This window comes from Grus americana, chromosome 1 (genome assembly GCF_028858705.1).
Source record: "Grus americana isolate bGruAme1 chromosome 1, bGruAme1.mat, whole genome shotgun sequence".
In the NCBI taxonomy this organism is placed as follows: domain Eukaryota; kingdom Metazoa; phylum Chordata; class Aves; order Gruiformes; family Gruidae; genus Grus; species Grus americana.
This window is the reverse complement of record NC_072852.1, coordinates 79,515,808-79,530,766: the sequence shown is the minus strand read 5'-3', so window position 1 is coordinate 79,530,766 and position 14,959 is coordinate 79,515,808. Positions and strand designations below refer to the sequence as shown.

Genomic DNA, 14,959 nt, shown 5'->3' with positions numbered 1-14,959 from the left:
ATCACTTGGAGATCTCATGATTCTTTTTTTGTTTAACAGTCTCTAGCACTTCGGCGAAAATCTCGGCACTTCATTAAGGATTCACGATTGTGACAGTGCTGAAGACTAACAGAAAATCCATATGGGACCAGGATTAGAGACAGTTACCTTGTATGTCACAACAAATACTTTTAAAGATGCTCTTGAACCACAGACACTTTTCTACTTGGGATATCTCTATACTAGTTAGGTAGAGATCTCATTGCCACAGCAAAATCTAGACTTAGAGCACTTCAGTGAGAAAGTCCACAGCAGCCTTACTGCTGACTTTTACCATTCTATAAGTAGGCAAAATGTACCAATTAAAGGGCTTAGTCCTGCAACACCCTGAATGTTTTATCCTTTTCTAGTAAAGCATTAAAAGATACAGATAGCTACAACATTAGACTAGCCCCATCCGAACAGTGGAACGACACAGAACTTTACAGATAGGTGTGCCGGAGCTCACCACTTCAGAGCATCCAGATTCAAAAGGCTCCTCCTTTTTTGCTCAACTCTAAACCAAGAATCTCTTCCATTTTAGGCTTCTGTTTCACATTAGGAAAATATAATAATCACAATTATGTAGGTTTCTAATGAAGGGTTTTATTTCTCTCCTCCTTCTCTCAACAGCATATGCAGATAAATGTGGGATGTTCTTCATTGCAAGTAACTCCAAATCCTGCCACGTCAGGAAGAATGTAATTACTTTAAAAAAGTTAAACTAATTCTGAAGAAAAAGAACCGATAAGCTCATACAGTCTTTCTGAAAACCTTAGATGAGAAAGAGACAATTGTTAAATAAAACAAAGTATTTGTCTTCAGTTTGAAATTTTCTGTTTTATACTTGCTACAGCAAGAAGATTAAGGTAAGGAGCTGAATGGTCACAATTCAATCTACGGATGCTGGCACCTTTTTCTAGCTGTATTCTAACTGGAGTCCTTGCACACTCTGCCCCAGTGAAAAAAAAGAATGGAAAACTGAATTCCAAACAAGTCAAATCTTGTTCATACTGTCAGGTAGAACAGTCTTCAAATTAGGGAACCAGTCTCATATAAAACAATTTGGCTTAGACGTATATAAAAAAAGGTCCAAGTTACATTAAACAGTATCCAGATGTTTTACTTGCTACTTTCATTAAGATTAATTTTAACTGTAGAAGTGCTTTTTTTCCCCCTTTTCTCCCAGAAGACTTCTCAACTCTGCATTGACCAAACCCAATATAATTGCATTAGAGGAAGCATTGCTGCCATCTCAAATAAAAAACAGGCACGTGAAAAAATTTCCCTCAGGAATTGTTCACCTCATTAGAGTGAGTCTATTTAGGTAAGAAGGTGCCAGGTGCCAGTACCAAAGACAACTCTGTATTTAAAATATTTTCTCCTGCATACAGAACAACTTCACCAATGAAACACACATTATGAGATTAACATCCTATTATCCATCAGCATCCCCAGTATCTAAAAAGTCCTTGGCATAAGGGTATGGATTACTTTCTTCACCTGAAGGGACAGGCTTTGTTTTTAACAGGCTGATTAAGCAAAAGAGACATCTCAAAAATATACTTGTGCTTATTCACTATTCTGCAGGGGATAGAGATCTCTCAGCATGTATCAAACTGTCCCAGTATACTAGCCGTATTGCTATACAAACTAAGTAGGTAGCGATAAACTACCCATCCTATCAGTAACAAGAGTCAGTTAAAGACGGAAAAGCCAATGCAACTAGATTACAACACCAAACCCAAGCTAAGTGCTTTGTTCTTTCTAAGTTAGGCTTAATTTTGCATTCAGAAACGTCAGTTTTTCTCTTCAGGATCCCTCACAAAAGGCAACAGTACAGCATGATCTCAGCATGCTGATGTTCTGCCAGCTGGCTGCTCCCCCATCGCGAGGAACGCAGCTCACGTCTCTCATCTAGCTCGTTCCAGACAACTGCATCCTTCAGTAATAGTTTTCACAGGACAGAACCCCCAGGCAATTCAGATTCCCCTGTTTGATCTCAGAGGTAGTAGTGAACTAAAGTGAATACTGAATAAAGACTGCAATTAAACTTTGTCAAGCTTTCTACTTCCTTTTAATTCCCTATTTACTACCTCCAGTAAGGTTATGTGACTGAAGTCTATGTAATTCCTCTCTTTACAAAAGAGGAACGGAAACAATGCAGAATAAAGTCTACACTATTCTGTTGCTTATTCAAGTACTGATGACACTTGCAATTAAATCAAGTATTTTAAACAAGTCATACTGCATAAACACCTCACAACATAAACAACAGTTTTAGGGAAAGGTAATAAGGTTGTACAGAACAGTGCCATCTGCCACAATACGGCAGAAATGAGTAATCTCACCTTCCAGTACATATTCTTGTAAATAAACAGAGAAATAGGGGTGCCGATTAATTGCTATGACCTATTTTGTGTTTGTTTCATTTCTACAATAAAGAATTATATCCTTTATTATATCATAGAATGGCTTGGGTTGGAAGGGACCTCAAAGATCATCTAGTTCCAACCCTCCTGCCAGGGGGGCAGGGACACCCTCCACTAGACCAGGTTGCCCAAAGCCCCATCCAACCTGGTCTTAAACACTTCCAGGGAGGGGGCAGCCACAACTTCTCTGGGTAACCTGTTCCAGTGCCTCACCACCCTCACAGTGAAGAATTTCTTCCTTATGCCCAATCTAAATCTACTCTCTTTTAGTTTAAGGCCATTACCCCTTGTCCTATCACTCCATGCCCTTGTAAACAGTCCCTCTCTGGCTTTCCTGCAGGCCCCCTTCAGGTACTGGAAGGCTGCTAGAAGGTCTCCCTGGAGCCTTCTCTTCTCCAGGCTGAAGAACCCCCAACTCTCTCAGCCTGTCCTCATAGGAGAGGTGCTCCAGCCCTCCGATCATCTTTGTGGCCCTCCTCTGGACTTGCTCCAACAGCTCCATGTCTTTCTTGTGCTGGGGCCCCCAGAGCTGGATGCAGTACTACAGGTGGGGTCTCACAAGAGCGGAGTAGAGGGGCAGGATCACCTCCCTTGACCTGCTGTTCATGCTTCTTTTGATGTGGCCCATGATGCGGTTGGCTTTCTGGGCTGCAAGTGCACACTGCCAGCTCACGCTGAGCTCTACATCTGCCAACACCCCCAAGTCCTTCTCCTCAGGGCTGCTCTTAATCCATTCCCTGCCCAGCCTGTAGTTGTGCTTGGGATTGCACTGACACATGTCCAAGACCTTGCACTTGGTCTTGTTGAACTTCATGCAGTTCACATGGGTCCACCTCTCCAGCCTGTCAAGGTCCCTCTGGACACCATCATACTTCATTCATTAGGTTTCCTTCCTAAGTTTTATTCTTTATTAAAATAGTTCTACTATACTAAACCAGCAGAAAGAGCTGCACTGAATCCATCACTTCATAGCTTTAAAAGTGAACTTATTTAGAAAAGTGAACTTATTTAGAAAATAAGTTCCTAAAGCCTCCTCCCAAGAAAACAATATAAATTCTGTCCTGATGATAAAATTGAGGTGTTTAGGAGGCAAGTCAAACAAGGCGAGAGGAGTATGGAGGAATTTTCACTTTTTTCCCCTCTGATAACTTCATTCCTCAACTACCAGCCAAAACCTCTACTCCTTGCTCCACTTGACAACCCACCTCCTTCCTTCCAGTATATTTAATAAAAACATATAGTGTATCTATCTTTGTATTTTGTTATGTCTCCTTCACAAGCCACAGGACTGCCCCACATTTATGACAATAACTCTTGACAGCTCTTTCTCCCACAGAGAGAGCAAGCACAGAACTGCACATCCATTGCAGGCTCTTGGCAGGTTCAACACAGAACTAGCTCAATACTTGGTGGCCTAAGTACAGCACTTCTATTTGCTCTTCTCTCCTCTTCATGAAAAAGCGTGTGCAACTCAGGACATGCAAGTACCCAACATTTATCAGTCCAAAATAAACATTTTATCAGGCGCTTTTCTTACAAATACCAACCCATCCAGCCTTGCAAAACATGCAAGTGGGCAGCAAGCCTGGCAAGACCCATTTTAATAATTGCGTCTCAGTTTACAGCTTACATGTCTGCCCACTCCCTTACATCTTAAGAACTTATCACAATAGGGTAAGTAAAACTATGAGGAAGAAAAGATGTAAAGAATGCATTTCTAATGCTAATAGAGTACAATCTAAAGAATGCTTTTTAAAAACAAAGAATGTTTTTAAACAGAAAGTGAAAAAGCAATAAAGCACTAGCAAGATACTTCTGTTCCAAAGCATTACAAGATTTTTCACCACTGCCAACAAACCAGTGCACTAATTTCCTGAAATTATTGTTCTTATAGCAGGTGGAGACCATAAACAGAGATGGAGAAACAGCTTTTGCAGAGCAATTATCCTCCCACTCCAGGCATTCACTGTTGCTTTAACTCTGTCACCAGTGCCCCATGCAGTAGGACGGCACCATCATACTTTAGGAGACACGTGCTGCGTGAGGCATAGGCTGGCTCAAGACCCACCTCCCAGTGAACAAGCAAGTTGTCACTCTACTCTTGACGAAGCTCCTGAAGACAGTGATGCAACTCTGTCCACTTGGAGGGCTTTGCCCAAGTCACCGTTTGAGCCCCAAGTCTTTGGAGACTACTTACGTCTTCAGAACAAGTCAGGCAGACCCAAGCACTAAGGTTATAATATAAATATAAGGGTTATATTTTTTTTAGTAGTAGTAGTATGCTGTTACTCTGTTTACTAATGCATTATCATTGTTACTGGGAAAAGAGCTCTACTGGTACTGGAAATTACAGAAAAAATATTAGAGAAAACAAGTGTGAATGCCTCAGTTCATTAAAGAGTCAGAATACCAACAGTGCTGTTCAAGAGCCTTTGGTAAGTAATGCGCAGCCCTCTCATGCCAAACAACTAAACTGACTGAAGAGAAAGCCACTTCCCCAGCTTGTGCTTACATATCACACAGTAAGTCACACAAAAGCCAATGGTAAAGCCCAAGGTCTCTCAGATGCGTTGGTCTTGTCATATAAAAACCACAATCTACCCTGTATTAAATTACTTTTGATTAAATATAGAAAGTAAACTCTGTGTAAACCCAGTAACGGATATAAAATAAGACCTATCTTGTGAGATATTACTCTGAAGAGAGACATGGGAACCCAGGAACTAACCCTATCTTCATTCAGTTCTAGGTCTGACACATGCACCACTTTGAACAATTCACTCCCGTGTCAAAACTTCAGTTTTCTTATCTGTGCAATGATACAGGCTATTTGCCCTGTCCTCACAAGCATGTGTTTAGGTATGAAAACTGCCTTAAAAATGACATGTGTGTTTATTAGAACTAATTTAAACGTATGAAATAGACTGATGGTACAGACAGGATATCATAATATTGGCATTTCTAAAGTTTCAACATAACTCAAGTAATGTTCCATGATATCACACACAAGAATCTAAGTAATTTTCAAGACAGCATAAAGCAGTAATATGTGCAGGCAGTTTAAGGCAAGTTAATACCCAACTTCCATTGAAAACACTAAGCCTGCATGCCTAATTGCTCCAGGGGCCTTTGAAAATCCCAGCGAAAATGAACAATAAGCAGTAAATCAACCATTTCAAAATGAAAGCAACCCCCTCACCTCCATTATCACAAGGTATTCCACAAAAATGTATTTCACTTACATAAACACATATTACATCATAACTGGTCAGAGACAGAGCTATCCAAGAGTGATTAATAGGATTAATAATATTTTATTAGCATTTGTTAGACAAAGAGGGAAATCTAAGAGAAAAGGAAGATACGGGAATCAGAGGGTTTCTCTACAACAAGAAACTCACAAGGATGAACCAGAGAAACAGAAAGCTTTCATGAAGCTAAGGCTACTGTAATACACCATGTGTTGTGTCTACACTATGGTTGCCATATGAGAAATGGAACCTACTTAACTTTCAGAAGTGCTCAGATGAATCGAAAGACATTATTTCATTACTGCTTTTCTTGTCTAGTCTAACAAGTCTTGGAGGAACATCTTTTATCACACTAAGAAAAAGGGTTAAAAACTTGCTGCTTTTCCCTCTCTTTCCTCATTGGGGAAACAAACCTAAGTTTTCCATACAGGAATTCTAAACATAAAGTTCAAAGTGATTTGATGGAAGCAGACCTACATTTTTAAAGTGGCATGAAAAAATTTAAGGGGTGGGAGGAGGGAAAAAGCATTAGAGACTAACTCAAATATTTAAAATTAAGTTCATGCAACAATTCCCATCCATTTCCCTTCAAAGTGAAGTTGAGGTTTAGTCTCAGACATTTTCTTTTCAAATAAAGTATAAATGTGAAAACAATAAAAGAATTAGGTACTGGCTTGCAGTCTACAGGACTGAAGCAGAAGACAGACAGGCACACATTACACTGTTAGTAAAAAGTTAACATACCTGTTACAGTAACTCAAAGACACTAAAAAAAAATCTACCTCCTTCACAAGACCAAGTCTAACCTCTATTTGTAGATCAACAATGTATTTTCATCAATGAGGTCATGGTCAGGCATACACATCTTTTCACATGTCAAATTTCTACCAGAAAAAAAAAAAGTATAAATTTACCTTGTCTTGGTTTTCCTTATTTTTGTAACACAAATTTCCAATCAAACGAATGAGATGAGATTTAAAACCCACAGCTGGATGTGAAATTTCTTCCTGCCCTGTCATAGCATGTGTGGCAGTGAAAATATTTATAGCCTGTTTCCCAGCAAGATGAGTTAATCTCAGGGTATCTACAGAAAACAAGAATATTTTAATTAATTACCAGATGAAAAATTATTACTTTGCACAGAGCTTTACTACTAATTGTTAGGTTCAAATTTAATTAACATAATTTCAGATATTCAGCAATATGTCAAAAGAACTTTGAAAGTTTTCTTAAATTTAATTTGTGCTAGTATAAGCATACAAGGCGATCCCGAGGTTAGCAGGTATTTTTGCATCCTTTTTACAGACTTGTATAGTGTCTGAAGTCTGGTGCTATCAGTCTCTACTTGAAGAATCAGAATCTGTAGGCTGTTGATAATTCTGGCACCATAGATGTATTTCTAAACCCAAGGTGTTTAAAAAACTTCCTTTAGTTCAAACTTGTCACAGCAACACATACTAACCGCAGAATGACTTTTTTCTCCTCTTTTCTCCAGTCTGTTCCTAGCTCTGTAATATGAGAAAAGATTTCTAGTACATCTAGCACTTTGACACATCTTTACAAATCCTTCAGTGCCATAATCTCACCAGCTCAGAAATACTAATGTTCCTATTTTTAAATACTAGTTTACAGCAACAAGGATTTTTTCTACAATGCTCCAGAGAGAAATCAGGAAAAGGGAAACTAAAACCTGTGAAAACAACATTCCACAAAGAGACCACACCCAGAAGAAAAGTTGAAATCCTGTGAACACCTGAGAGCCTGTACAGCTGAGCAGCCAATTCAGTAACAGCTGAACCTATAATTAAAAATTAAGAGTACTTTTCCTCTAAGCAACCTGCAATACCAATAAATGGCCTGGCATGCCATTGTCCCCAAGATGCTTCGTGCAACTTGCATTGGAGCAACAACAACGCAGCAAAACCACATTGTGGCACAGGGCGGTAATTAAGCCCTATGCTCCCTCTGCTCTAGATGTGACAACATCCATAGTGGAATGGGCACTAGATTTCCTGGATTTCAATTAGAAGAAAGTTCACAGGCCACCATATTATAGTTTCATTCCCAGATGGCTGATACAAGAGAAGAAAAAAATCTCTGTGTTGATAAAGAGGTTAACTACATTTTTGGTAGTTTTTTTAAAATATGAAACTATAATGGGGCCTAGAGGCCTCCTGCAGGAGAGCTACCACTTCATTTGTTCATATTTTGAAATAGGAAAAAAACAATCAATCTCCCAATTGCCCCTAAAAAACATCATCATAAAATAGCTTTTAACACCATCTTCTTTCATAGAAATTTATTTGCTTTTGTAAATTCATGAAAATCAGCAGTGTCTCATATCCTTCTCATGGCATTCATTTTGTGTGCTTCCTTGCCTTACAGCCCTAGTATTTTCTCACACACAAACACGTAAGAGAATTCCACGGTCTTCCTAAACCTTCTGCCTGCTCGCCCTTAAGAGGGACCCCTGAACGAAAGAATTAAAAACAAAAAATAAAACAAAACCCCCACAAAAACTAAATAAAACTCTTCAGATTTTATTACATTGGAGACAAACATGCAATGAGTAATGCACCTACCTGGAGAGTTACAGGAAAATATGGAAGAAAAGCAGCCATCTTCCATGCATGATGCCAACCCAGAGAGTTTCTCTCAAACACTGCACATCAACACACCACAGCAACTGCTCCCAGTACGTCACCCATGCTCTCAACTAAAGGACACCTCAGTCTGCCATTCTCTCATTATCCTAAAGAGCAATTCAGCCAAAATGCCCCTCAATCCTCCCTGGTGATATTCCTCAAACACTGTGCACAGTGCAAGCTGTAAACAGTGCTAACGATATTATTAACACTGCAGTGTTACTGTCTAACTTCATCCAACCATTACTGAAAATAGCAAAACACAGTCCTTAGTTGATATTTAAAAGATCATTCAGATACTTTTCAGATCTTTCAATCAATCTTTTAGTAATTTCCAATAGGAAATTTCTCATGATGTAAATTGAAGAATGGCTTCATCAAAAGGTCTATTAGATGAATATCTTTTGCACTATCCAGTCTTATTCTTCTGATCTTCAGAACTAAATACTGAAGGTGATAAAACACATCAATAGTTTTTCGCCCTTCTTTGCTAATCTAGGATTAAAGGAATCTTGTAGCCAAAAGGTAGTCTTAAAGACAAATTATATGAGTTGATGAATTCCTGTTGGCTGAGGGCATGTGGGAAATACATAGGATGCACATGGTAGCAATGTTTTAGCCTGCACCTGTTTCTCTGCAGCTGTCTCCATGCTAATGAAAAGTCAGTCTGCACACAGCTAGAGGAAGGAAGATTGGCCTATATGCTGCTAAACGTAAGTGATCTGCAGCTCCTGGACAGTGTCACTCAAGTTGAAAGACTTATACAAGCATTCAGATGCATAACTTTGAGTCTCCTCAAAACACACACACACAAAACAGATCTTGTTGTTAGTCATCTTACTGTAAGCAATAAAACTGTGAACCTGTCATCAAAAATAGAGGTTTGGTTGTCTTGGTTTTATTTTTTTACAGCAAGGACCCTCCAAACATCTCAAAATAGTTGTAGCTAACAGCTGTTTCAGGCTTTTTTGTCTTTTTGTGTTTAAGTCAAAGTATCACATATTTCTCTTTAAAATCCATAAATTTTTACAATTTTCTCAGAAAATGGTAGGATACCTAAGTCTCAGAAAGTGTTAAGATTTAGGAAAGCACAGGTCAGGATATGTATACTTCCTCCTCCTTCACCCCCAAGTATGTAGGGTCTCTCTGGACCACCTTGGCTTAACTGTCTTTGCATACAGCTCTTTGCTTGCTGTTTCTTAGCAGAAGAAAGCTGCTTTCAAACTGACCTTTAAAAGTGACTGAATTTGGTTAAGAACATTCAAACTATACTTAGTTTCAGTGTTCAGGAATTTGGGAAACAGAAGGGTACAGGCATGGAAAAGTCCTTTTTCTACATCTTGAGGAAATTCTTCCACATACATTCAGCCAGTGGAAGAATATAGGAAGCAGCTGTCCTTTGCCCAACTCTTCCTGTATAAATAGCGCATTGCTGACAGTTGAATCAAGGCTCTGTTGGGTAATAGGAGCCAACAGAGCAAGTAGAGAAGCAGAAAAATTCCAGGAACAAATCAAATATTTGAAAATGTAGATTAACTCAATCTCCTATTTATTTATTTTATTAAAAGGTCAGAACGATAATTACCACCAGTTGTGAAAAACATGTTTTCATTCACAGAGCAACACAACTTGGAGCTAGCCAACAGTTAATAAACCTTGTGGCTTTTCACTCACCTATGGCTGTTTCAAGCAAACCAGGCAAAGCCTGTAGATGTTCTAGCTGTCCGTTGTTTGATGTCATTTCACAAAGAACGTCAAGAAGACGAATTGTAACCAGGGCTTCCTGTAAATGAAAATTACATTTCTGAAAATGGCTTATGAACGATACCGTAAGAACATAAAACTGACGATCTAAACAGAGGACAGGAACTCTCAGCACCTCAGGTTCCTTGCAGATCTTCTAACTTGCCAAGAATAAATTTATATAAAATGAGGACATCTTTCTGCAATAACAATAGTGTATTACACTGCAGTAATTTATTTTCTAAAGTCAGTGTTATATGTGACCTGAAAAATCATGGGGAAACCAAAACACAGAGCCATAAGGGATAAAATTTTAACAAAAACACAGTAGCTTCCAAAAGCAGAAATGCAGAAAATTACTAGCTGAGAAAATTATTTCTGTATAAATGTTTTCTTTGAGTTTATTCAGCAGGAGCGTCCCACTTTAAAGACACAAACACCGCCTGCAAGACACCAATTTGTTATCCGCAGGAATTCTGTAAAGTTCTGTGGTCAAATGAACTTTGGCTGCGAGAATTTACATTATTCTTGGGTAAATAGGACTGGGATCATAGATGCAGCATTTTGGTTAGGTATGAAACACACAATTTTATTTGCATATTACTTATTCAGCCAGAGAACTATTTTTTCTCACAGACTATGTTGATGCGTGCTTATAACGACAATCCAGCACTTACAGAAACTACCTTAAGAGCATATGGCATAATTTGGAACACCACATATTGCTCAAGAACCAGACTATGACTGCAAGATGATTCCACACAAGGTGTGGTACATAAACTGCAAGTAGCCTTGAAAATGCTCTGACATAGGTCACGGTAACTATTCCTGCCTTGTCTGGTCCAGGACAAAGAGATATTTACTTACCAGAAGTATAATATTTTTAAATCTGTATAATCAATATAACATAATTGAAATCACCAACAATAGTGTTCAGTAATGAAGTACTACGATTATATCCATTCTTTGCTCCTTCCTATGCTCCTTGAAGACAACGAATCTCTATAGGGTCCAGGTCCTAAAGCTGTATTTTCTTTTTTTTCCCCTCCTCACATAGGTGTAGGAAGGTGCAGGTCTTGCCCTAACTTATGCAATAAATTGCTTTCCACAGCACAAAACCAGCCGCTGAATACATTGGTGGTTGCCTGTTATAAAGTAGCAATACCCCAACTGTATTTCACAGACAGTAAGCAAGTATTTACAATTTTTAAGCCATTTTGCATTTTTACAAGACAGTCGCTTAACCAAAAGCCTCTTCAGTTCATACACTTAACATTTACCTTTGCACAAGAAAAGGTTACATGCTTTACCAACTGTAAAGCAAACAAGTATCAATAGGCAACTATAAACCACCCCAGTAAGGTACAACAGCCCTTGCTGCCTATGCGTACCCCATTGCCACGTACGTAATGGAAGCTCTGTAGCAGCAGATATTATGAGGTGTGGCTTTTCCTTTCTCAGACTTATCCTTTTTCCTGCCCCACCCTCTTTTAAAAAAAAAAATTTAAAAAAAAAAAAATGTCCTCTACAAATTTCTTCCAGTGGTTTTCACTACCATCTCTCCCTTTCTTTTATTCCATCATCTGGCTGCAACTGTTCCATCTAAATTTGAGAAGAGGAACAGATTATTTAAAAAGCACAAAAGAACCCCCAAATTTTTATCTACATTTGAAACTTGACACATTCAAAAAACTGTTTAGATATCTCTGATTGGTTCCCTCTGCCCAAACTTTCCAAATTTTTTTTTTTTTTGCCTTCCATCAGTAAAAAGAAAGGCAGTAAAGCAGAATACGTCCTTTTTAAGTTTAGCAACAAGATGCTGTTCAAACCCCAAAATATTTTGAAATCTGATAGCTACCTTCATGTGGACATAATCTGAAAAGTAAATAAGGAAATAACTGAAGAGTTTTCAAACAAACATATTTTGAGAGAGACTGAGAAAAGATGTTCCTTATAAAGAGATGAAATAAGAACTTAAAGTCCAGAGAAGGGTTTTATTCTGCAAGTATGTTTGAAAGTTAGTGAGAGCAAACTGATGTTGAAGTCAGGCTTATAATGGAAAAGCTATTTTAAACATTGGTTTAAGCACTGCAGAAGCATATGATTAGCTTTTCATTGGTTTGACATAGAAGCTGCAAGACCTGAGGTTCCTCAGGGAAAAAAGGCAGTGCCTACATATAATAAATTAAACAGTGGACAGGACACCCAGACAACATTTTGGGAGTCAGGCCAGTTCAAGGACTGTTCCCAAAAGGCAGTTTTCAAATGCGGCCTCCCAGTTTTGGAGGCTAAGACAACTTACTAGTACCGACATAGCCTGACCAAGGCACTTGGCTTCAGGGCCACAGAAATGTCCAGGCAAAGTTTAGTTTAATATCACAGATGTTGCCTAAAGCATTTTTAATGACAGACTTTACATGCACAATTGCATTTTTTTCAGTTAAGTACAACTCTTACACACAAACTAAAATATTCATATAATTGAGGAGGAATTGGTGCAAATTTTGATCATTTCTAGTAAGGCAAGACAGTTTTATGAATTTAAGCTGGAATTTCTCTTTTCCCATAGCAAGCATGTTATGAATAAATGTATACACATAAATCCATGTACACAAACTTCATAAAAACTATTCTTGTCATTGCTCTCCATTTATTCAGTTATTATGACTTCTATTTAGTGCTCATTAAACGATCCACATTTCCTACCAAATAGTGCTATTCAACTTATCATACATCACGTTTATGTGACAGAAGGATAAAAAGTCAGTGTCAAGCAGGGCAAGTTATAGAGCAATATTCTCAATACTGCTGTCCCAGCACCTTCAAGTTGGACAGAGACCTCCTTCTGCTAGGCGCAAACAAATGTTTTTTTCCAAGAAGTGAAACCACAGAATACTTGGAAAGTCACCACACAGGATTAAAAAAAAAGAAGGGGGGGGGGGGGGAGGAGAGAGCGGCAGAGAGAGAAGGCGGGGGGGGGAATAAAAATATGGAATTGTCTCAATATATGTCCTCTTCACTGCCAAGCTGACACATTTTCCAGAAGTAGTCAATTAAGTTTTCTAACATAACTTAGACTAAGCAGTTGAGGGCTGGGGGGAAGCTGTGCTTCTTGGACAGATAAGAAGAGATTGCTGTGTGATTGCTGGGGTTTTTTATGTATCCAACTATCATCTCCTCATAAAGTGATTTTTGATATCTTTTCATAACACCTCTCAACATACATTTAAAATTCTTGTGTTTATTTAAACAAATACAAAAATTAGCAAGTAAAACACTGTATAACCTTACAATATAAAAGCATTTAAAGATCAATATTTTTTCACTTTGATAGTAAATTAGTTACGACAGCCGTTCTCAAGAGTTTCTACAAATGAAAGTAATACAGGTTAATTTTGTTTTAACAATAAAATGCTTCCGACTACACATATATTGGGGTAACACAATTTCAACATACCACTGTGGTCATTTGGCAAGACAGAAGCTAGATGTGACTTTTTTAAAAATATCTTTTAAAATATCTTATTAAGAAAAACGTTAATTACACTACTGAAACTAAGCATGATTAATCAGTGAGAATCAGTGATTAACTAATTCTATGTTTGACTAAAACATATTAGATTTCTCGGGCTTTTAGTTTTCTGGCTAGTTGTCTTTAAAAAAACAAACAAAATAAAAAAACCAACTCACCCCTAGATCAGCTGAAAACATTAAAATTTTATATGAGAGGGATCAAAAACTGAGACCAATATGACCTGGCACTACCTGCTCACAATATGATGACTTAACACAGCACAAATAAGGTCACTGAAAGTTACAGCGCAAGCTGCTTTCTGCATTCCCAAAGGCATTATTGGACCTTCAAGCAGCTTGTTGAAAGTAAGTGGAAAAATAGAACACCAGATTATTTGAAAAGACCTCTACCCTTAGATGGCCTAAATCTCCTTACTGCACTATATGGTGTGGCAAGTAGCCAGCAACTCTTGGATACTTCATAAGAAGCAAATAAAATAAGGCCATCCAGGACTCAACTCTGCATCAGAGGTTCCCAAAGTGCAACCCACAAACCATATGTGACCCATAAAAGCTTTCCTATTTAGCTTGCAAAGGGACTTCATTGTGGCCATCCTCAGCAGAAGCGGTTCATTAAGTCTGAAGCAATAACAGATTTCTTCCAAGTGGACTGGAGTTGGGGCAAGTGTCTGGGTGTTCAGGAGACAGGAGCCGTCTGCCACTAAGAGCCCAGCAAGCTCTGCAACTTGATGCTGCGGATGCTAGCTGGCCCCAGGAGTGCCGCCTTGCCAGCGCCTTGCGAGGTCCAGAGAGCCCCAAATCATTGGGAAATGGGGAAGAGTCAGTAACGAAAGCCCTCGCTTGCAGGGAGGATGACTACACGTTTCAGACAACTCCCCTGCACTGAGCCAATCGCACACACGTGCCACAGCTCTCCGTGATCAGAACTTGATGTTCCAGGTCCCCAAACAGATCAGGAACATCTGCCTGACAAGGAGCCAAATGCATTTGCAAATACTAGTATTTGGGACCTTAATGATGTATTAATTATCAAGTTATCATTAGTTATTTAAGCTTAAAAAAACCACTCAAGATTTACTTACTTTAGTACTGCTAGGGGGGAAAAAAAAAAAAAAAAAGGCATTTACTCCATTTTTAACCCAATTTTGGGGAAGGAGGGCGGACAGATGCTGCTTCCCACCTATAAATAAAGTTTTGATTCATATTTGAATAAAATACAATTCACAACCAAAATAAATTGCAGACATGATCCGTACTAAGAGCATAATAAAACATCCAAATGTGAAAATTTGAACATTTTTTGAATTTTGAGATCTTTAACAATGCGGTAGATTTA

General features: G+C 38.5%; 1 protein-coding gene across 1 annotated transcript in view; it reads right to left on the bottom strand.

The window, feature by feature from the left end:
* ATXN10 (ataxin 10) overlaps window positions 1-14,959 on the bottom strand; it is a 100,522-nt gene that overhangs the window by 37,509 nt on the left and 48,054 nt on the right. Inside the window, exons 8-9 of the mRNA XM_054836522.1 lie at window positions 10,021-10,129; window positions 6,616-6,785 (exon numbers count right to left, since the gene is read on the bottom strand). Coding sequence (XP_054692497.1) covers window positions 6,616-6,785; window positions 10,021-10,129 — 279 coding nt within the window. The remainder of the gene's footprint in view (window positions 1-6,615; window positions 6,786-10,020; window positions 10,130-14,959) is intronic.